We start from the raw sequence: 23,489 nt of genomic DNA, 5'->3' as shown, positions 1-23,489 counted from the left end.
CTCGCTTACGGAAAATTTGTAAAGGGAAAGTTTGTACTGGGATTACTCACACTGGGAAAATTCGAACAGGATAAAGTTCGCCCGGCGGAAGACTCACCTTATTTTATTTAATATAAATAGTAGACATTAACGTAGTCTACTGTATTAATGTCATATTTTATTAAAAACGTAGCTATACATTTGTAATTCTGTTCTACCATAGCTATTTTAGAAACAAACACCAAAACTTTACAATAAGAATCTGGTTAACCTGAATCTCAGCCCTCTACGACAAGTGTTCCTTCTCTTACATACATCATCCTCTTTCTGCTGACAGCCGTACCTTCAACTAAGCAATGACGGGATGACGGGAGGCACTATTGACAAAATGTATAGCTACACTTCCAATAAAATATAACATTATACAGTAGACTTAGTTAATGTCTACTATTTTATGGCATAGCGTAGCTATATAATTGTAATACTACAAAGTTGTTTTAATTTGTGCTCCTTCTTTCCAACTGGTTTGGAGTACAACAACTGTGTAGGATTACAAATGTATAGCTAACACAATTATTATATTCGAATCTTAGTACCTGCCTGTAACGAATAAACTAATATTTTATCAATTAAAAATTAACTATTTCCTTATAGGAACATTATAACTCCGATGAAAAGCTCGTGATTCCTCACACCAAAAAACTTGTTTAATAACTTCCTCAACTGAAGTGTCATTAGCTCTTTTTGAGGCTACAACAGCCCCTCTTAAGCTGTGAGCTTTAAAAACTTCAATATTAATACCTGTCATTTGCATGATCTCTTAACCATTTATTAGGAGTCTGAGTTGTAAAGGGGTGACAATTTCTCTCAAAAATCACAAACAATTTATCTTTTCATTCTTGTCTTATTTACATATTCAATGATCTGTCTGACTGAATCCAGTCTCTTATCTTAAAAAAACTTGCTAAATTAATTCCATTTCTAATATGGCCTAGACTTGAATTTTTCTAGACCCAAAAAGGAGAGAAATAATCGTCATCTATTCTATGGCTCAAACTTAATAAAGTTAAAGAACTAGATCTAGTTATACTTGCCAAAGCTTTTAAAGTAAGGGTCTTTTTGTTAGTATTTCATATGATAAAACTATCCGGACACCCTACTCTGAATCTTTATATTTATTAAAGATCATTTTAATATTCCACGTATGTTGCTATGTAAGTAACGGAGGATTTAAATTGAATGAACCTTACAAGACTTTGGTCAACCTCTTATCTGATGATAACACCTCCAGCCTTAATTGATTCTTTACTAAAGCCATTTTTTTTTTGTTGCAAGGGCGCTTTTAGAAAACGTGGGACGTGATGCAAAGTAATTAATTACCACATCCTCTGACACGTTAAAGAGAGATAAACCCTCTCCTAAATAAAACTTAAAAGAAAGTTTAAAACCCTGATGTGTAAGTCCTCTTAGTTGAGGAACAAATATCAGAAAAAATTATATTAATTGCCTTTGAATCAAAACCTTGATTTCATAAAAGCCCCTCTAAATCAACCTTGCTATCAGAACCTCTAATTCTGCGAGGTTTTGAGTGTATAGGCACGATAAAATTCTCCTCGCTGACCCCAATCATAGTGACTCCCTCGATACCTCCTGCAACCTTAGGAACCATTTTGTCCCTGTTCATTAGGGAGTTATCAGAATTGCTTGGGAGTAGTTTCGTTTTCCGCATCTGCTTGTAACTCTTGGAAACAGTGGAACTGGTGGAAAGAAGTTACTTTTCTTCTTCCACCTAATGGAGCACGCATCTAAGACCTCCGCTAGATCGTTTCTCATGGAGGATACCTTATTGGACTTTGCGTGGAAATCTCTTGGCATGTGGAACAAACGGGATTCTATTTGGTTGAATACTTCTTCCTTCAATCAGAACCCCCAAATATGAAGAGACTTCTAGATAAAAAGTCCGCTTGTCTATTTTCTTTTGAAAGGAATCCAGACAAAATCTGCCCCAATGCCTCTTTTCATCAAACGCTTCCATGTTCTCACAACGATATCGTTTAGACGTTTCACCTTGACATCAATAGTGAGTTTCAAGCATTGAGTCTTATTAAAATCCTGTCCTTGTCGATCTTTACGACAAAGTTAGGAGTCTTTCATATTGAGGCATAGTCAAATCTCATTTCATTTTTCTAGTCCAAATCGAGTCCTCCTGGAGTTCAAAGTCCCAATTTAATAAGAGTTAACTACAACCCATGTTCCAGTTTCTAAATCTGATTAGTGAGATATAATTATAATTAATTGATGACCAAATAAACTGAATAATATTTTCTTCACTTCTCTTCTATATATTGAATGAAACTAAAGAAAAGAGCACGCACTTTTAATAGGTTGCGTGAGCTATTCAAGTCCTGTAGTAAAAGATGTCTTTTGGTCTAATATGAAGTATCTACAAGTAATTCAGTTTCTCCGGTCCACCCTACTCTATATAAAGTGATAATGTTTATTTTATTTTACAGAATTGATAAATAATAGGACTCTATTTCATATATTAGGATTATTTTTACTTAATAACACAATAAATTAATATTTTTGGATGTATTTTATTTAAGTGTTTTATTTTACATTCAGGATATATCTTCTACGCAACGTAGTAGAAATTACTTTTGTTCCTCATCTGCTATAATTAAACCATGAGTTTTTTGTAAACTTTTGAAGTATATCTCAGTCGTAAAATTAACTGCTCTAAGTATTGACATTTTTTTTCGAACTTCAATCTAAGCAGAATTACTATCCCATAAAGATAGATCTTCACGAAGAAGATATACTTCAAAAGTTTACGAAAGACTTTCATAGTTTAATTAGAGCGAAGGGGGAAATCTTCATCTGAAATAATGAGCACTGTGACTGGTCAATTTAATTGTTTGCTCGAACTTCATATAGTAATAAAGAAACTCATAATGACTTTGTTTCATCAATATTTCATCAAAATTAAATGTGAATTCAGAATCCAACTACTGTGAAATCTGGACACCTATAATAAACAGATAAAAATCCAACATAACCATCGTCCAAAAAATATTTTCAGACATTTGATTAAGTTTATTCATTGTTTTCTTCCTTCAGCCCAAGAAAGGTTTTCATGTTTTTCTGGTAATTTGCTCAATCATGGAATTATTATGAAGATTTAATTACAGAACTTTGTTTTCCTACAGCAAATGGTGTTTCATACGTTTGTCCGAGCATATACAGGGGTCGGAAGCAAAACGTTGACTGAATGACTGATTTTAGAAAAATGTCAATTATTTTATTTTTTGATAAATAATTTGGAAATTTTTTTAACAAAACTTTGAGACACACTTTTGTGAATATGTTCACTCAATATGACCGCCTTCATTAGCAATCACAGCCTCCACACGGCGGTGGAAAGCCTTCCAGGAGTTGATGATTCACAACTCGGACAAGTTGTTCCACTCCTTCACAGAGTGCACGTTCGGGTGAGATGTCCGGTTAGTCTCCTTCTCCAAAGTGCCCCACACAGCAAAGTCCAACGAGTTTAAATCCGGCAAAAATGACGCCCACATGTCCTTGGGCCAAAAATCAGCCAAGTTGTTTGCGCAGAACTTCTGGCATTGGGCTGATGTGTTTGAGGGTGCACCATCTTGGGATACATATAGTTATCCTCTGGGTAGGTGTCCTTGAGCCATGGTAGTATGGTAAACCTCAGCACATTGTAGTAGGCCTCCTGGCCGATTTTCTCACAAGGCTTAACACAAGAAGGGAGGCATCTTCTTGCCGTCGAACACCAAGATACACAGGACCATTGTTTGGGCCGGATGTTTTGTACGGAACACCCCATTGACCTCGTTTGGTGATCCCCATCCAACAGTTGTTCCGACGGTTGTAGACCTGGTCCACGGTGAACATCTTCTTGTCAGAGAATTTTTTTACTGTGGATCCAATTGCCTTGATCCACGCACAAACTTTCTTGCACCCTCTGCAGTCACCTTTCATTCAGAGTGCCCGTCAACAGGTGGGGTGGTGTCCTTGTGTAAAAGAACAACCCCAAGTCCTCTTTCACATCCCTCCTGATTGTCCCCACGTCCCTGTAAAATTCGTTAGAGGGGATTCATGGATTTTGTGGGGTCCTTCTTGATCTTCTTTTTCAGGTCTCCCAGAAACTCAGAATTCCTTTTCAAGTTGTGCCCCCCCCCCCTTCCTTCTATCCTTGAGAGGTCTTTTCCATCCTTTTTAATATATGGAGCACTTCACGATGCCATAATCACTGCCACCTCAATTTGGCATCCAGAAGGTCTGAGATCCTCTGCCTTTTTGCTTCTTGCTCACTCATGATGAAAGATTTGAGAAATGTTTATTATTGTTTACTTCTACAAAAAGGACAGGAGATTTGGAATATGCAGGGGGAAATCACAAAACCTCTCTATGTTAATTAAATAATTAGCATTTACTATCAGTCCACGTTTTGCTGCCGATCCCTGTACCTTATGTGCAAAAATCTTCGTCTTTGAAATGAAGGGAACAAATAAGTTTCTTTTTACTATCAACTAATTTTCCATCTAAAAATATCACAAAAAATTGATGGGTGAGGTATTTTAATATGTATTTAAAAAATATTTAAAATATAATTTTTAAATGATTTTCCAAAAGCAAATAAGTTGATTCCAATTTCAAAGTTAAATACAAATTTATTACAGCTATTATGTCTCTCGAATTTTTAATGTATTTATTTCATGTAAATTTAGTTTCTTAAGTACAATGCGATTCTATATTTGAGTGTAATTCTATTAATTACAAAATAGACTTAATAAGCATATAATTTCGAGGTATGATAGATTTCCATTTTTCTGAAAGCTCTCCATTTTTAATAGGAAATCGCTGAATAGAAGCTTTTTTATTCTCTTTAACATATTTTTCTCGCAACTTTTCCAATTTTACAAGATGAAACTACGCATGTAGATGGCATATATATTTTTGAATAAAAAATACTGCTACAAAATTTAGTATAAAGTGAATTTAGAAGATTTATACGGATACTTATAGTTAAATAGATTCATATTGTTTATAAATATTTACATTAATTTTTTAAATCAGAAATATTCCAGTGTTAAACTTGTAGGTCACTCCCTGTTTAAAAATTCAAATACAACAATTTAATTATATCATCATTCAATGTAATTATGAACGACTACTAATGAGTTTAGATATTTGTCAGGTCGTTACCTTTATTGTATCACACAACCTTTTCTCCAAAAAGAAACAGAAAAAAGGTCCGAAATCATCTGGTAGTTAGCCAAATAAGTTAATCATACCAACTGCTATTTATCTCTTAAATACTTTGATATTTATTATTTCTTCTCCATTATTAAAATAAATTACATATTATTCAAATCTACATAGTATTTTATTTGATACTGTATTAAAATATTGCTTAATAATATTTTATTAAAAGAGTAGTTATCATAAGTTATTTTATTATTTCTATGAAAAAAAAAGCCAAAATTCTTGATAGAAATAATAAAATGGCCGATATATACAGGTGTGCGCGTCTAAAACTGAACACTCCTTTAAATTTTACGCCATAGACATATTCGTAATATTATTGAGTCGAACCCGGTTTATACTTCGAGGCAAGGGGTTTGTCTAGTTGTAAACAAAACTCCAACAAAATCTAAATAGCAACAGTGAAACAACAGCCGATAAATATGGAGAGACGTCGAGTCGCAATTTTGGAACTTTCCGCGCGAGGGAAAACTCCCACTGAAATTGTCAAGTCGCACCACCGTTTACAGCGTGGTAGCCAAAGGGACTCCTGAGGCGACCACATTATCTAGGTCTAGGTCTTGAAGGCCGGACGAAATGGTTGCTGCCGTAAAAAGATCTGTCGATGACATGAGAGCCAATGTCTCCGTCATCGGCCTCTCCAGGGAGTTCAACGTCAGCAGACGGACCATGGACCGGCTAGTTAGGAAAGATCTAGGCCTTAAGGTCCACAAGAGAATCCCTCGTCAAACCCTCAAGCCTGTAGACAAGGAAACCCGTCTCGCAAGGTCAAGGATTCTTCACAACTAGCTTAAGAAAAGCCGCCTCACTCACCTGATTGTTCCCCGCTTGACTTCCCAGTGTTTGGGTGTTTAAAGGGGATGCTGTCGGGAGTCCAGTACAAGTCTAAGGACCAGCTGAAATCTGCCCTAAAAGAATGCCTGACCCAACCTCGACCAGAGCTTCATTGCCAAGTCATGCAGCAAGTTCCGGTCCAGGCTGGAGTTGGTAGTGGAGAACATGGGCGGCCATATTGAATAGACATGTGTCTAAGACTCTCATCTTTCATGTTAAATAAATTAATTCGTAAACCACTTTAAAAATTACAGAATCATATAACTATTTTTTTAAATTTCAGAATGTTCAGTTTTAGACACGCATACCTGTATACTAAATAAACGACGAGGGATCAACAAGAAACTGTATTCCTGTTCTTTTGGAAACGGAGCATATGTATAGAATAACTTATTAATTTGTGTATTTATGAAAAACAATAAATTATGAAATAACCGTGAAGTATCAAGGGAGAAGAGGGAATCGACAGCTGACAACAAAATACATAGATTTTTTTTTCGGTTATTTTGAGTTCTTTCTCAATAAGTGATAGGCGTTTCGAAAAAAACTATACGAATTACTACGTATGCTAAATTTATTCAAAATCAAAAAAGTTATGGGCGATAAAAAATAATCGGTGAAAATTACAATTTCGTTTATTTCAGGTGCAAAAAAATGAAATTCCAATTAGTAAATGGAATTAAGTTTGTAGAAATTTGTCTGGAAATTCGTTTGCATATAAGTTTGCCAAATACAAATTGATGTTTAACTAAAATATCTGTCATTTTCTGAATAATGTTTCAATTTTTTCTCTCTTTATTATTCTATTTTTTCATGAAACGTCAATTTTGAGTTATTTTAAGAAAAAATGACACGAGACGATATTTTTTGCCAATAAACAAGCGTTATGCAAAAACAAAGGTTAAATCCTTGGGCCACCGCTTCAAGAAACCCATTTAATTTCCAAAATACACCTCGGCTATTAGGTTGTTCAGGGAAGTGCTGGGCCAAAAAAACCTTTAAACTCTACAGCCGCGATTCTAAGCACCAAGGACCTCTTCTAATAAGCCATGATATATCCCGGCCCATGAGGTGTACACAACACATCCCTTAAAATCGGATATGTATAATACTGCATTAGTTCAATAAATGATAACACATAAAAGTATAATACATACCTATTAGATTACTAAGTATATCCATTTCTATTTAAAATCATACATCACCTAAACGTTGCACAAAAAAGTACGAAGTACTTGCGCAAAAGTAGATGGTCCACAACCCGTGAGATGGGGATGTACCATATCATATTAGAAGGACTCCTTGCTGCTTAGAAACGCAACGGTAGTAGACTTTAAAATACCTTGGGGTATTGTACAACCTGATAGCCAATGAAATATCTCAAGCCAGCGAGCTCATCTATACAACGTAATCGAAGGGGTCATTGATGCTTAAAAACGCGGCTGTGGTCGAGTTTAAACTACTTTGAGGCCCCGTACTTCACCTGTACAAGCTAAGGGATGTGGTGTATTTTTGGATATTAAAAGGGTTGTTTGATGCTTACAGAATCCGTGACAATGAAATTATACCAACGTCAGTGCCCAGTCGTTCACCTGCACAATCTATGGTTCGGGGTGTGTTATATCATATTTTGAAATGGTCATAAAAGAAGAAGAAGGCTTAGAAACACGGTGTTGGTGGATTTCAAACTCCTTGGGGCCAAGCATTTCACCTGTACACCGGTGGGCTTGGATATTAAATGGGATATTTAACGGTATGTTGCTTCATTATTCAATAATTATGGTAATAGGTAACTTCGTATTAAACATATTCATATAAGGACAATTCATAAAAAACATTTTTGTATAAATACATTTTGTATAAAAATAATTTCCTATAAATTTATGAGGAAACTTTATGAATTGTCATTTTATATCCCGAATGTTGGGGGTGTTTTTGAGTACTGCTGGGTCACAAAATGGGATGCCACTCACCACCGATACTTGAAGAAACTACTAAGAGTCCCTTGCAATCTCTCCAATCGTACCCTGAATGTTGGGGGTGTTTTCGGTTACTGCTGGGTCCCAAAATAGGATGCAACCCACCGTTGATACTTGAAGAAACTACTAAGAGTCCCTTACAACCCCCCAATTTACCCCGAATGTTCGGCATGTTTTCGGGTACGGCTGGGTACCAAAACGGGATGCAAACCACTACCAATACTTGAAAAAACTACTAAGAGCCCATCACAATCCCCCAATCGTACGCCGAACATATTGGAGGAACAAATAGCAGATTATAATTGTAAGCCAATAAGAACTCAAAAACATTACCAAACATTAGGGGCACAATTGGAGGGGTTGTGAGGGCCTATTAATTGTTTTGTTTTTTTCAAGTATGGGTGGTAATTTGCAAACTGTTTTGGAACCTGGCGGTACCCAAAAACACCAACAAACGTTCGGGGTACAATTAGGGGTCGTGAGGGACTCTAATTTGTTTTTTCATGTATTGGCAGTAAGTTACATCCCCGTTTTGATCCGTGCACGAAAACACCCCCAACATTCGGATAATTTATATACGGATTTTTTTTTATACGAATTGTCCTAATACGAATATGTTTAATACGAAGTTACTGTACGAATATAATATAAATTGCAACGAAATTGTACACGATAATAATGTCCTGCTATGAAATTACTTTCGATTATAATTATTACAAAGATGTTGCTTCACGATGATATTACTCACAACAATTTTGTCTCACAATGATATTGTACAAGACCATTTTACCACGCAACGATTTGTCTGGAACCTTTTACTATGTAATCATTTTACAGTGAACCACTACAGTCTTGTGCTTATATAATGTTCATTAATTAATATAATATATTGTCCTTCAAAAGAACACAATAATTTACATATATGACATATACCTATAGCATATGAGCATATTTATCATGCGTAATCGTATATATCAATAAACTCATAACATATTGTCGGGCAAATGTCTCAAATTGTCCTTCGGCAAATTGTTCTTCATCAAAAATATTTTGCCTAAAAGTCCACTCACGGGCATACGAGGAGTATTGCCAACAAAATATATCGACTTTGTAGAGTTCTTCACCTAAAATATAGAATTAAATTTTGAATTTTTTGGACCGTGACTCATTATATCCCAGTTTTGCTGGGATATAATGTGGATTTTTTTGAAATATTGAATTACCTAGATAACTACTTAAGTAAAAAAGTTGATAAACTTATTATTATTCTTACACATGGTGCAAATTATTTCCTTCACCCTTAAAATGAAAGTGGCTATGAAATTAATGAAACAGATTATGAGTTATGACAAATATTAAAAAATCCTTTTATGAATTAAATTTATTATTTCTGAAATTTCTTTAGTCAATATTGAAAGATTGGAACCTACAGAAGTGCTGGCAGAATTAGAGTGCAGTTTCAAATTTCTTAAATACAGTCTACACATACTCTTCATAAAATTAAACAATAATCTGTAGCGAAACCCTTCGACAGTAGGCATAAAGCTGTGCAGTTTTTAAACTATAAACTACATGGTTAATTTTATTTGTGTTTACTAAGAATTTGTCTGTTCAAAGTGACCATTTTTGTAATGTAAGGCAATAACTTCTTGAACATTGAAAAAATGATGAGCTACAATGAGAGCAGAGCCTTTACTTTTTTGTTGGAGATCTTGGGTCATACCTTAGACAAGTTATAGGCTATGACTTGTCTAAGGCATGATTTATAGCATATAATTTTAATATATATATTGAAGCACTATTTACTACTAGGTATGCTAAACAATTTCAAAAAAAATTATATGTGAACTTTATTCGATTTAGATTATTCCTTTAGATTTCAGTGAGGCTCATGTTTCCTATGTATATTTATTTGACAGTGACGAAGTAATTTGAATTTATCGACAAAAATTTCAACTTTCTCTTTGTGTTTATAATTTGAGGTATGTCAGTTTTTTACAATTTGATAGGCTAGAGGTCGCCTAGTGCCTGGAGGTTATTCTTTAGCATCAAATACTCCATTGTTTCTAATGTTAAAATGTATTTGGGGAACAAAAAAAATTGAGTAAAAAGTAATGACCAGATAAATCGACGCCGTTCAAAGATTTTTTATATGTTCAGGTGTTCATTTTACACCCAATCTCCAAGTGTAACAGCCAAGTGCAGTAATAATATTTTCACATGTCTCCCCGCCCCCTCAGTTTTAAAATTGAGCCAAATCGCAGATGAATAAGTTTTATTTATTTGAGACCTGCGTTTTACAAACATAGTAAAATTAAGAATTTATAAAATTTGAAGAAATAGTTATTATAAATAAATACCTTTATTAATTTGTAATAAACACTTTATAATTATGAAAAGAAATAAGACATAAAAATCTAATAATATACTATAATTTATTTTATAAATGATTAGCAAAACTAACAACCATTGTGAGGCACAAAGAGGGTTCGAATCAATTTATTTTTTTATTTTACATTTGTATCAAATTAATTAATAATCAATCAAATATTTATCTAACTTTGGAATTATATATTATTAATTTTCAAAAGGGGTAAGTATAAATAAAGGTAACTATAAAAAAAAAAAACACACTTGTTTCGGGAAATTGCATAATAAATATCTTCTATTTTAAATCTGATTGATTTTTTTATTAGAAAAATACATACATTTTCCATAAAATGATGTTTAACTGATAAAAAAAAATATAATCATATCCTCAATTATAATAAACACTATTCATAGCAATGCAAAATATTAAAGGAATCAAAAATCACGAGTATCAATAAGCGGATAATAAGATAGAAGCAGTGAAACAAGGCTTTCGGCCTTACTTATTTGAGTCCTTTGGAAACATTTCCTTAATGTGAGGCTCGGGCTCTGTTTCAGTCAAATCCTTTGCAATGTCGCGAACAATCTTTACTTCCTCTTCAGCAAGTTGCTTGGATGTGGACTCATCATCTGGAATATTTAAGCTTGCAGAACCGATAATATTTTCAATCTCGGACTCGTATTCTAGAGCCTCTTCCTTTTCAAGCATGTCTACGATTTTGTGTACATGAACAACTGAAGAATTAAGGTTGTTTTTATCGAGTAGATTAATTACTTTAAGCACATGGTCTACATTAATAACACCATCACTATCGACATCTACTTGAGCAAGAATCTGAAAGGATAACAGTAAATATGAATATAAAATATATTGACTTTTTCATAGTAATAATTTACCTCTGTGATTTGATCCAATTTGGATGCACTAAGCGTTTTTTGAATGACTTGAACTGAATTAATGAGATCCTGGATAGTCACAAAATTATCCTCTTCCAAACCTTTAGGCTCACTTCCTTCAATTTTAGCGTAAATCTCTTCTTTCTTGTGAAGAGTGTCGAGTACAATGTCAGCTTTGTTAACCATTTTGTGTAACTTATTAAGTAGCCGCTTGGCGGCCTTTGTTTCTTCAATATCAGGGCGCTCTGCATCGACTTTCGCCTCTTTTAATAATTGCACATCATGTTCGTAATCCTCCAACTCCTTCTTCAAGTCGGTCAATTCGTATTTTTCAGAAGAATGATCTTCGTCAGACTTGCTTGACGATACACCCATAGTCTCAATTACTTGTTTCAAATTCTTTAGATCATCTGTACTAAGTACTTTATCTTTATCCGTCGTTGCTACCTTTTCCTTCGATTCAATGATCGATTCATTGGTAATCACTTTTTGTACAACGACCTTAGGCTTCACTGGAGCACTGAGAACTTGAGGGATATCTTTTTCCTTTTCTTCCAAAGCTTCCTCCTCAATCTTTCTCTGTTCTTCCTTAAGAACCTCGAGTCTCGTTATATTCTCAATTTTACCTTCTCTCTCGCCAATAGTCGCCTTTGTCTGCGTAGCAGCAAACTCAGGAAGAGAAGATATAGTAGCTCGGATTTGTGCCGTTGTATCCAAGGTTTCAGGGAGGTACAATGTTCTAGACAATAGTAGCAAAGAAGGAGGAACACAAGCATTTATACTCAAATCTAACCATTGAGATAACTGATTCTTAAGTCTCTCTTCTGAAAGACCAAAAGCTCTCATTCCTCGTTCACGACATGCATTTTGTAATTCTCGGACAGAGAGACTACCTATGCCTTCTTTCTGTATGACCAGGTCATCTGTTTTCAATTGCCTAAGTTTCATTTCGATTTGAAAACGAAGAAAATTATTGTTGCCGAAGGGTGTAAGTTCCAATAGACGACAAATTGCAACCAGTTGTCCTCTTCTCATATTATCCAGAGTTATTTCATCCTCAAACAACTTGGAAAATTTGAGGATCTCTTCATTTTTCACTTCAGCTTCGCCACTTTTCACTCTATAAAAATAAGAATATATTCGAATCAGTAAAATCTAACGTATAAAATATTAGATGCGTCAACACTAAACAATTGTCAAATATATATTGAAATTCCTATATGTTTCATGGACTTTTTTCAATTAATCATAATCCTTGTATTTAAATTTCTAGGATAATTCGAGATATCCAAAAATGTTAACTCTACTGAAGAACCTTCATTTGATGTATAATACTTAATTTGTCCCAGATATGGCCCAAATCAAATCAAATTGATCAATTTATAATTATCGCATTGTGAACTTTTCCGACCTTAATGGAATTTGCGGTGCCTCCAAAGGAACAATCATAATAATTTATTTATAGAAACTGACAAATATTCGTTGAAGAATACAAATATATAATCCCGACTTCATTTTGTGTTAACTTGTCACATATATCAATTTCAACTTGAAAATATAGGAAAATCACTACCTTGTATAAAAATCAACAAAATCCTTGGCAGACTGTGAAGAATGATTTTTACTCTGAGGAACCATTTCATCAAGTGTCTTTTGCAAAAACTTGGCATATTCCAACTTTGCTTTAAGAACCCGTCTTAAGTTATTATCCCTTTCAGATGACGTCGTAAAAGTAGAGGGCAACATTCCGGGAAATAATTTTAAAGCCACTGGAAGCAAAAACTCCATAAAAGGAACGAGTACAAAAACGGAGAAAGGCAAGAGTCGGAAGAGATCCGAGACTGTTCGAACAAGTTGTTTATTCTCTCTTCGAGAAAGGGAATTCCCATTCAGGACTTTCCAAATGATTTTTGAACTAAATTTAACATCCAAATACAACAGTTTAAATCCATGATAGTAATGCTTGACTTCATCCACAAAACGGATCCATAGGGACTTCTTTGGAAGAGTTGAAGAGACTATCGTGTTCTTTGAAAGGTTTGGGTCCTGTGCAATAAAGTTTTTGAGGTTTTTTTCCACTTCTTGCATTTGGGAGACATCTTGGAGACGTTGTCTTTGTCGCTCTTTGAGCCTTTGAACCGTGTCTTCCACTTTGGAAGAGGAAATCTTGGGCAATTTCTATGTGGAAAATATAAATAAAAAGTTAATTCATGAACTGAATGAAGAGATGAAGGCTCTAATTACCGTAAGGATTGGAATTGGTGGCTCCAAATCCGATTTACCCCTTCCTTTATCCGTTGCGATATATCGTAAGTACGAGGTATTTTGAGTGAGGCGGAATCGAAGTAGTACGGACCCAGAGGCAAGGTACATCCGTGGGGACATTAAATTATTCATCAACATATAAGAATTCATGACTACGGGTATTTCAATAAATATGTAACCTAATGGATATAATTATATATGATGGAATCGGAAGAGCATATTTTAGTTGTATTAGTAGCAAATATGAACTTTTTTTACATTATTGCGTCAACATATATGAATAACATCAAGAGAGGTTTCGTTAGCACTTTCTTCCTTTTTTCTCTTTCATTGCCCTTCTTCTATTTATTAAATCAGAAATAGAAGAGACGGGGAGAGTTTTGTCGTACTGTAAAATTAACTTATTTTTATGAATCTTTAATATTGTATATCCCGCCTGATTTATGTTATTAAATATTATTGCATCATAATTGAAGGAGACGCTGGCTCAGAGTTGGTGTGTTGTCTATATAAAACCGACTAATTTGTAATAAATCTTGATGGAACTCCGTCAAATGCTTTTAAGAATAGAATAAGACTTAACACTTGCATGGAATACTACTTGATGCTAAGGATAAACTCTGATGTTTGAATTAAATTTAAGTAATATGTACTGAAAATCCCTAAGAAATGTGTAAATTTTTATAATTTTTTTTATATTTGATTAATTGGGTACGATAAAAGTAGAATAATTTTAGAGAAAAATCAATTGTAATGGTTATTTTTTATCTATAATTTAGAAATTAGATTGTATAACGATGTAATAGCATATTTTTAATAGATATTAGGATCTGATATTTAAGAGAACTAAGCAATGTAAATTTTTGTTAGACAGTAAGTTTTAAGTCCTTTCATTTAATAGTCCCATTTTAACACCCAATAGTTAAATATTTCCCTTAATATTTATGAAAAGAAGGGTTTTCATTGTTTGTAAAACTTAGTTATTTAGGCACACAAAATAGCTGACATCAACATGGAAACCATTTCTAGCTTTTTCTTATTTGTGATGCGCCAACATCAAAAAAATCTTGCACAAAAATCAAGAAAAAAGAAAATCCAATTTTTAATTTTTTTTTTACTTCATCCAATATTTGAGTTTGAGTTAATTATATGCATTGTATTCAAATTTATGGCATTAGTCAGGATATTTAAAATTTCTAACATTAGTTTTTAACATTTATTTGATTATTGAGGTCTTATATTGGCCCCGATTTGTTTCCTTTCAGATACATTCTATCAATGTATTATAACGATCAATTTTGGCTAATTTTAGTGCAATTTGTGGGGATTCCATAGGGTAATTAAAAATAATTTCTTGATATAAGTGGACGATAATTCCTAATTTTAAGATAAAGGTTTTTAGGTTGGCTGTGTGTTGACAAGGCACATTTATGAATTACAAAGCTTATTTTACTTGAATATGTTTTATCAAAAAAAAAAAAATTACTTATCACTAATTTTTATTTAGATATTATAGTTTTTACTATTCTACACGTAAAAATAAAATTACGAATATCGTCTACTTAAAAAAGTAATATTTTTGTCATTATTGGATTTTCCAAACACGAAATCAGACATTTTCTTTCTTTATAGCCTAAAAATAACGAGTTTTTTTATGTAGACCTAAGTGGTGTTATGTTGTAAATATTTGAAATTTCTTCTCTTTAAATAATTCAAGATCCTAAATCCCCTTAACGAATAACTAAATTTCATTAAAAAAATAGACTTTTGGGAAATGTACTAGGTAGATATGTACGAAACTATTAATATTATACTCCCTAATGCCAAGTACTTGAGTTTAGTAAAAAATAGCTTTTGAGTCCATGTCTACCCTCGAGTATTTGATTATACGATTTAGTCGAGTTGCGTGTCTTCAAAAGGCAAGAGTCGCAAGTTTCGAGTCAACTCTAAATTTATCTACTATTTTTTAATTAATATTTTATTCCATACAGTGTCGTTACCTTTATTTTCTAACAATTTTAACAAAAAAAAAAACAAAAAAAACTCATTGTTAATTTCGAAATTGTGGCAAAAAAAAATTGACAAAAACGTGGACTGTTCGACAAATTTGACAACATGGTTTATAAGGGGCGCACCATCCAACCACCCAGTAGTCAAAGGCCTTATTTCATCATCAAAATTTTCAAGGAGTGGAGGATATGTGTAAGTTACCGTATTTTCCACTCTAAAACCGGACCTGCATAAACGTAAGGTGAAAATACCCAAGATTTATAAAAATACAAGGCTATACTTAAAGCCTCAGGCTTTTCCGATTGATGCTTAAATTCCACAACACGTTTTTAATAGTGACGTCATAGAGAATATATATAACTAAGAGTAGCCATATATCCTTGACTGTTACTGTTAGAGTACCGCTGTTATTCTCTATGACGTCAAAATCTGTGTGCTTTGCCTAGTAGTCGGTACGATATATCAAATTGAAAATTCTAGCAAGCCTGATTAAATGATGCTCTAACCTTCTACTTCTATTAACCTTAGAAGCAATATAAGTGTTTCTATAGTTCCATGTAGATTTTGTACAATTCTTTAGATATATTCCGATCGCAATATATATTCTAAATAAAAAATCTGGAAAATTGGATGGTATCATATCGAGTTTCAATCTTTTTTGGAGTCAAGGGTAAAAATAATTTTTCCCCCTTTTATTGTTGTCCTGAAAAGTAACTCCATAGTTGGAGGGATTGAAATGAATAAAGCAAACTCTATCATGTTGACTTGGCTTTCATTAAGATTCTGGAATGGGCTGAGTCCATTCATGGCGAAGATTTTCCTTCTTCGGGAATACATCCGGAATAACACATAGTCCATTTTATAATCTATTTTTCATATACATACTAGTTTAATTGAGAAGGTTCTTGTAATTAAAATGGGATCAAAATGTTACATTCCTGGATGTCATTCTGGATACACATCCGATAACACACCAAATCATGTCTCCTTCCATGCCTTTCCTAAGGATGAAGATCGAAGTAAGAAATGGATTCGAATTATTCATCGTGGAAATTAGGTAATCGGATCTTATTCCGTAATTGTAAGAAAGAATGAGCAAGGTAGGTACTCAGATGAAAAAGCCTGTCCATCTATTTCTCTGGTATCCCATGTATTTGAATATATAATATTCATATATTATCTTTGAACTCACCTTCAAAAAGATATTAAAAAAAAAAAAAATATGTGACGATGTCACATATTTTTTCCAACCCCATAATAACGAACTCATTGGACAATTTATACCAGTCTTCCCTATAAATGTTAGTTATTTTTTGCACTGTATTATTATTGTGAAATCGCGCTATCTTTGGTGCTTACGTATGATGCTGTTTTTTTTTAAAGAAAGGAGTAGGCCTCTATTATTGCTATGTGCAAATTATTTATTTTTTAAATCTTTATCTACTCTCGTTGTTAACCTTATTGTACCCCGCAATCTTTTATTTAGACAAGAAACGGCCAAAGGCCCAAAATCAGTTTTTATTTAGTCAATTCTTTCTGACTATGGAATTATTATTCAATTATTGTTGATAATTGTTCACAGCTTAAGAGAAGGTCACTCTTATTCAAGTAATCAACGTTCAGAACACTGAGTAGGGGGGGGGGGAGTGAAATAATCCAACAGAACTGACAATACAATACTCTGTATACTTTTGTGATTTGCGAGGTAACGCCATGTACTCCATTCATTATACCATGTACGTACATATTGTTAAATAAATTATTTATCCTGTTGTTGCTTTCATTACATGGAGTTTATACGTGAGAAAGGTATGTTCCTACAATCTAGGAGACAAAATGTCTGTTTGGGTTAATATTAAGGTGTAAAAACAAAACACAACTAAACAAAAAGTTACAAAATGAATAGATACATTTCGAGCAGCTCTGATATGAAGGAAATAAATGCAAGTCCACCACCGATTCAAGTAAAGTCATTGGTTGGAAGTACTCCGTTTTCGATCCTCAATTCTACTCTGAGTTAAAAAAGGACTTACACTTATAACTCTGCAACAAATCCTCAAGGTTACTCTTCGTCTTTTACGAACAGACATGAATGTTCAATCAGGCTTTGAATATAATTCAATGTTGTAGGAAAGGAAGTTCACTACTCAGGAGTTAAATAATAGTGACAACACCCAAGGAAAAGAAAATTCATTCTTGAGAATACCAATTTAAAAAAAAAGGCAATTAAAAAAAACCACCACGATTTATATCCCCATCTATGTTACTCCTAGTCAGACTTTTTATCGTTCACATTTGTCAATCGTTTAGTTCATTTTAATCGTTCACTTTTGAAACGACTTTTCGTTTCCTTTTATCCATTTTAAGAAAAATAAAACGAAATCATAGTAAATCGGCAAACTTCCGACATTTTTTAACACAAGAGTTGTCAGACTACGACTCATGACCCTATCTACACCAAAATAACCTTTTAATGGGCCCCCAGGCCCTCTGACCTTTTCTTACATAAACCGGTCTTCGACAGATGATGATTTATTGAAATTATTTTGTACTGAATGAATGAGTGGAGCTGAAATTTCCTTGTTTTATTTTTTAATTACATAAAGAATGTATCCCAATAAAGGCGGACATACAAAAAGTGAAGTAATAAATTAGCTTTGATTCATTTGGTTCAAATACGTTGTTAGGGATTAGGAAGCATGCTTTAAGTAGAAAGGTTGATTGACAATAAATATTTTAACATAAGCAATTTTCCTTTGTTATGTTTTATACATATCGGTACTAGGTAAGTTCCATCAAATAAAATGTTTAACACCACTTGAAAGTATTCATTCCAGTTTAGATTTGAACTACTTTCTGAAATAACAATAAAAGGGACCAGATATAGACCTGCTGTCAAAGATGTGAAGTCGGAGGAGGGTATCTTAGACGACCTAAAATATGAGTTTTAAAATTTTAATAATTCAATTCAAATCAATTAAAATGATTTATTTACGAATCAACCTTTCAAGTTACTTTAGGCATACTTCATACCTGTAAAATTAAGTTATATCGAACAATCTGGTATCTGTGGATTAATTCCTTGATATATATACTATATTAGTGATGCAAAAATTAGTATTTTTGATAATCTGCGTCCCACCCGCTATAAGAAAAGTTAAAGTATCCACCCGACAATTTTTTTGGATTCGAAATATTTATATATTTAGTATTGATAAAAAGTACTAACTACAATGCTTAGATATCTTAATGTAGTGATCAAATCATCGTTTTCATCGAAGAAAATGGCGTGGAAATGTGTTTTCCTGGATGCTGGCACTCCCAGAAACCCTAGCATCAGTTTTCACATATTCCCAGGCTTCAATGTGCCCCTAATGAAGAACTACAATCAAAGTGGGAATGAGCCATTCCAAGATCAAAAGATAACAAAAAAAAAAGCTAGGAGACAATTTAGAAAATTACTAAGAATTCAAGAATCTGCAGCCTTCATTTCACAGAGGATGACTTCATCACCAAGTCAGTCGACAAGTAAGATGGTCAGGGGCGCCAACTAAACATAGATCTTAAAGAAAGGTAAGACTGAACATACTTGTAGGGTTTATTAGATAATTGAAAAATTAATAGTTAATTTGCAGGGGTTGAAAGATGACACTTTTCTGTCAGTTTAGACAAATCTTCCGTCGTACCTTTCCTCACCTCCAGCACCCCTAGACCTACCAGAGCAGCATCAAGCAGTCAAAGGCTCCAACTTGACTATGAACGGCAAAAGGCCATTGGGGTTGAGATGTTCATGAAAGAAGAGGTTGAAACAGCTTAAGAGCTATATTACAAGTTATCTCAGGAGACACTCCCCTCGGGATTTTCTCTTCTTAAATTGCCAAAAGGATCAAGCTTGAAGCTACGAGGGCAAAGGGCCTTGAAATCAAATCCAGCCTTGAAGTAGAAGATGACCTCACCTTCAAAGTTTTTAAAGAACATCACAGGATTAACACCAGTGCAATTTCCCACTGTCTAATCACAAAATGACAAGGGAAGATTAAATCTGTTACGGAAATAATCAACATAGTTTCATATTTATATTGGATCAAGGAGGAATGGAAGAACAATGAGGCGTATGAATTCATCATGACCCTCTTGTGTAGACTATTAGAATCTTCAGACTTGGAGACAGTTCAATTATCAAAGCTCTCTTTTATCACGGAGCAGATGAGAGTACTGTTCAAGAGCCCGAAATCTAGAAGATACTTACCAGGTATTCTATCTGTTCGTCTCCTATGGCAAAACGTAAGCACATCCTTCTATAACAAAATCTATATGTCAAATGCTCTTATAATTCCTAGTCCCAAGCACTTAGAGCTCTGTCAAGTGTAATTACTATAGTGACTGGATTGCCTGTTTCAATTGTTAAATATCTCGGAGCAAGGATAAAAGACGTGAATAGTAGAGAACTCTATGTTACTCTCATGATTGATGAGGTATTCTCAGCACAAAGGGTTGAGTTTGTGAAAGGCATGCTCCTTGGTTGTGAGGATAATCAAACGACCAAAACAGGTCTCACATTCATGATCAAGTCGGCTAGAAGAAAGTATATGTTTGTGGTTGGACTCGTCCAAGTGGCAAAAACCCCTGCAGAATTAATATATAATCAATACACTCCCATCATGAATACTCTTCATCAAATCAGGTTCATTGATGTATCGGTTGACAGCCAACCAGCTAACACGAACTTCCACACTAAGCTTCTTTGTTGTGGTGAATTCCAGACCTCAATCCGTCACCCACACAACAGCAGGAGGAAGGGTTATCTCCTCTTCAAGATAAATTGAATAATATTTACTATGCAGGCTCATATGATTTTTATTTTTGAATTCTTACTGATTGTCTAGTTGAAGTATCCCTTATTTTAATGGTTCCTATTTAATAAATTTATCTTTGTTAATGAAAAAAATGTTTATTATAGCTTATTTCACAGTTTAAATCAGATAAATGAAGAACTAGAGTTTATATTATTGAATGCATGGTAGGCAACACTCTTGAGTTGCGCGTTTTGAAGTCCGCCATCCGTATAGTAGAGACATCCTTGGTTTTAATAATTCAAATGGCTCATGTTTTTTTTTAGGTGGGACAGAGGGTCGAAAAATATTTTTGTCATTTCAAGCGGCCTTAGCTCTTTCATGCTCCTCTTAGCTGCGTCACAACTTTATTGTCCGTGTAGAAAACTTTTATGAGTTGTTCCAATCCCATTCTTTGGATATCTTAAGCTTTAGGATGTTGTAAAGTAGGAATCTCTGAAAATTCAGTCCCATTCTTCAAATGACGTACATTTATATTATGCTAACTCTTGGCAGTATTACAACGGTCAAAATAATTAAAAATAAAACTCCAATGATAAAACTATTCACTCAGCAACAGCTGATGACAACATTGTCAAGTCAAATTTTTTTATCCTTTTATATTTATTTACTATGAAGATCAGTTTCATGATTTGTAATTTTTCATTTTGATGACATAGTTACTCAACTGGCTACCCACGGTCAAAATCAAAACATCCTGAGTGTTGTAGTTGGATATCAGTAGGATAAAATACCGGTAGTTGTATAAATACGCACCCTAATTTTTAAACGCTTATATCTCGAGGTTCCGTGACCGGAAATAAAAAATTCCAGCACAAGTAACTCGGTAAATCTTTTGACTTTGTTTTTGGTTTTCTTATTCGCATCAAACAATGTCGTATACAATGAATGACGAGGCCAAACGTCATATGGTTGCCACTCTCCTCCGCGCCGGTAGGTCTGTCAAGGAGATAATCATGGACACTGGAATATCCAGGACTACTGTGTTCAATGCCCAGAAGCTTGTCAAGGAGGGAAAAGATCTGAATGACCTGCCCATACCTCTGGAATGACTCAGGACTGGCTTGCTGCCAACATGCCATTTTGGAACAAAAACATTTGGCCACCTCAATCACATGATTTGAATCCCCTTGACTACAGTGTGTGGTGGCAAATTTGGACTAATTGAAAGCCAGCGTCAATGAGCAATGTGCAGCCATGGAAGACCATTATATCATCAATGTATGCAAGGCCTTCCATGGGCGCTTGGAGGGTGTCATAGCAGCTGATGGCAGTTATATTCAGTAATTATATAAAACTTTATAAAAGAATAAATTCTCTATTAAATAATTCTCAAAAAAAATACGTCATACGAATTTTATTACATATTTAATTATTTGCCACAAATAGTCCGCGTATTTATGCAACTACTGGTATACTTAAACAATATGAAGATCCTGTTTCCAGATCTATGGATATATTAAAGCTAGTGTAACTGAACCTGTGATCATAATAGTCGAGTAAGTCGGATCTTACTTTGATATTACCTCAGCTATATACAGAGTGTTAATATCTGATTGGCGCTTGCGTGCAGCGGCAGTTTTGTTATGATACAGCCATCTAACACGTCTCTTTTTTTTGCTAGTTTTTTGAAGTTTTCGGCATCATGGGGACTGCTGCTCCAGATATAAGGAAGATATAATTTACAAAGGAGGAACGGTGCTACGCCGTGTTTATCCTTTTTGCTCACAAAACATGAAGATTTTAAATCGGGAGGTCTCAAATACGACTGAAGATCGGCATTGGGTATGGCAGCAAGACTCCACACCTTGTCATGTCTCAGACAGGTCGCTGAAGTGTGTGAGTTAGCACTAATATAGCCTATATTGGAAAATAAACATGCCCTTCTAGAAGTACGGATCTTAATCTCATAGATCATTTTGATTGTGACTACGTTGAATCTGTAAGAAATCCAACATCTCATGCCATCAATGACTCTCTGATTGTGTCCATCAAGGAGACAATGGACTCTCATATGATTTAAAATAGCTGATTCTAGGTGTTATTAATTCAATTACGATTCTATCCCTATTATTTTTAATTACAAGGTTTTATTGTGCAACCTAAAGACGACTAAAACAAAAATAAACATGTTTTGTTTTTATCCCATGTCTCGAAGTGTAGAAATGTTGGAGCAATCTCCTCCGCAGCAGTGTCAGTACTGAGAAGGCTGCAGAGACTGTTTACATCTCCACCCAAACTGTCTACAACATCAAGAAATATATTGGAGCCCCATATAGCCAATAAGAACCAAAACTTCTGCTACAACAATATGGCGGACTTCTGGGCTCCCTCCATGCCTCTTGACCTCAATTCCCAGGACTTTGCCTTTTTGGGTGTCATGTAGAGGATGGTCTCCACACCTCTCATTGAAATTTAGATTAGCTCCGAGCTGCCATCATGACAGCGTGGTACGCCATGTACACAGAATTAATCGTCAATACCTGACAATCTATTCATTTGCGTGGCAAACCTGTTATTACTTGTGAAGGAGGACATATTGAATAAAAAATATAACTAAACATTGTTTTTAAGCATATCACTAACTGGTTTTGAGTTGTGTTTCTTAATTCTATATAAAAAAAATCGTTATTTTAGTCGTGCTAGTATGAGGGTTTTGGGGTTCCACCCTGTATATTGTGCATAAATAATATATGTAGACACCATAATATATCTTTTTTTATGATAATATCTAAATAATGAATCCACCCGTAATAATTAACAGTTGATAGCAACAAATATACAGAAGGCTAGGATATTTTTTTAATTTTTTTTTTTCAATTTGTCTCTTTCTCTTGTGAGTCGAAGTAGCGAGTGGTTAACAAAATCTCGACTAGAGTATACACAATAAAAACTCAAAATAATCAAAAATAAACGCAAGGTGACACCACTATTCAGGAGTATGTAAACAAATTACTAACAAGTTAACAACGCTATTGCCCTATTTATTTTAGCTATTTTATGTGCA

The 23,489-nt window shown here is 34.1% G+C and overlaps 1 protein-coding gene and 3 long non-coding RNA genes across 4 annotated transcripts; 2 read left to right on the top strand and 2 right to left on the bottom strand.

The window, feature by feature from the left end:
- Positions 1–5,533: 5,533 nt before the first annotated feature.
- Positions 5,534–6,543, top strand: LOC139905690 (uncharacterized). Its single transcript, XR_011780698.1, has 2 exons — positions 5,534–6,339; positions 6,392–6,543. It is a non-coding gene; the product is annotated as an uncharacterized lncRNA (long non-coding RNA).
- A 3,890-nt stretch (positions 6,544–10,433) lies between these two features.
- LOC121119749 (mitochondrial proton/calcium exchanger protein) lies at positions 10,434–13,923 on the bottom strand. Its single transcript, XM_040714516.2, has 4 exons — positions 13,599–13,923; positions 12,928–13,532; positions 11,355–12,474; positions 10,434–11,292 (listed from the first exon to the last, which is right to left on the bottom strand). The coding sequence occupies exons 1-4, from the start codon at positions 13,767–13,769 to the stop codon at positions 10,957–10,959; spliced, it is 2,232 nt and encodes a 743-aa protein (XP_040570450.1). The 5' UTR covers positions 13,770–13,923; the 3' UTR covers positions 10,434–10,956.
- A 4,020-nt stretch (positions 13,924–17,943) lies between these two features.
- Positions 17,944–18,770, bottom strand: LOC139905657 (uncharacterized). The gene is made up of 2 exons (XR_011780611.1): positions 18,633–18,770; positions 17,944–18,284 (listed from the first exon to the last, which is right to left on the bottom strand). It is a non-coding gene; the product is annotated as an uncharacterized lncRNA (long non-coding RNA).
- On the top strand, positions 18,639–20,571 carry LOC121120871 (uncharacterized). The gene is made up of 3 exons (XR_011780610.1): positions 18,639–19,202; positions 19,265–19,913; positions 19,970–20,571. It is a non-coding gene; the product is annotated as an uncharacterized lncRNA (long non-coding RNA).
- Positions 20,572–23,489: the final 2,918 nt, after the last annotated feature.

This window comes from Lepeophtheirus salmonis, chromosome 6 (assembly GCF_016086655.4).
Source record: "Lepeophtheirus salmonis chromosome 6, UVic_Lsal_1.4, whole genome shotgun sequence".
In the NCBI taxonomy this organism is placed as follows: Eukaryota; Metazoa; Arthropoda; class Copepoda; order Siphonostomatoida; family Caligidae; genus Lepeophtheirus; species Lepeophtheirus salmonis.
The sequence above is the reverse complement of the archived record's forward strand: the minus strand, read 5'-3'. Positions and strand labels throughout refer to the sequence as shown.